The sequence below is a fragment of the Poecilia latipinna genome, unplaced genomic scaffold (genome assembly GCF_001443285.1).
Source record: "Poecilia latipinna isolate Pla-1442-1.1 unplaced genomic scaffold, P_latipinna-1.0 Scaffold1156, whole genome shotgun sequence".
Taxonomy (NCBI): Eukaryota; Metazoa; Chordata; class Actinopteri; order Cyprinodontiformes; family Poeciliidae; genus Poecilia; species Poecilia latipinna.
The window spans coordinates 195,996-196,641 of NW_015113772.1; the positions used below are offsets into that span (position 1 = coordinate 195,996).

Consider the following 646-nt stretch of genomic DNA (forward strand, 5'->3'; position numbering starts at 1 on the left):
TAATGTCAGTCTTATTCAACCCCCTTCAAATAAAGTGTTACCTAAAATATATAGTAAACTATAGAGCAAATATAAAGCCATTTGCTCTGGTGTGTTTAAAAACAGAAACACTTTCTCTCAAATGCACGCTTAATGGCAGTTGTTATTTATGAACGAGAAATAAAAACAAATATACTCAAAGCATTCACTATCAGACATAAAATGCACACAAACGTGAATAATTCGGTGGAAGGTTTCATCGTTGATACAGTTCCCATTCCTGACCTGACCAGTAGCAACTGGCCAGGTCAGATCTGATGCAGCTTGTTCTGGTACAGCTGCCCTGTTCTCTGTAGCAGAAAAAATAAATAAATAAACTGTGGAACTGTAATTACATTTTTTCCTGGTTAGCCAGTGGCCGGGCAGCCGGAGAGAAGCAGCTGCAGCCGGTACGAGCTGGACCTGGTTAGGAACCTGTCTGCAATGGGAGCCAGTCCAAACTGGTTGCAGAACCAGTCTGCACCGGGATCGAGGCCAGAGGGTCTTCTGTCAAACCTGAGGCGGGAGGGCTGCAGAGATGGATGGAGCTACAGTACGGAGTACTTCCAGTCCACCGTGGTCACGGAGGTATTATCACTCTCTGTCTGGAATAAGAAAGCAGTCATGG

General features: G+C 44.6%; 1 protein-coding gene across 1 annotated transcript in view; it reads left to right on the forward strand.

Moving 5' to 3' along the window:
- The window catches only part of LOC106960109 (solute carrier family 22 member 4-like), a 13,001-nt gene that overhangs the window by 5,373 nt on the left and 6,982 nt on the right, over positions 1 to 646 (forward strand). The window contains exon 2 of the mRNA XM_015053036.1: positions 391 to 606. Within this exon, the coding sequence (XP_014908522.1) occupies positions 391 to 606 (216 nt within the window). The remainder of the gene's footprint in view (positions 1 to 390; positions 607 to 646) is intronic.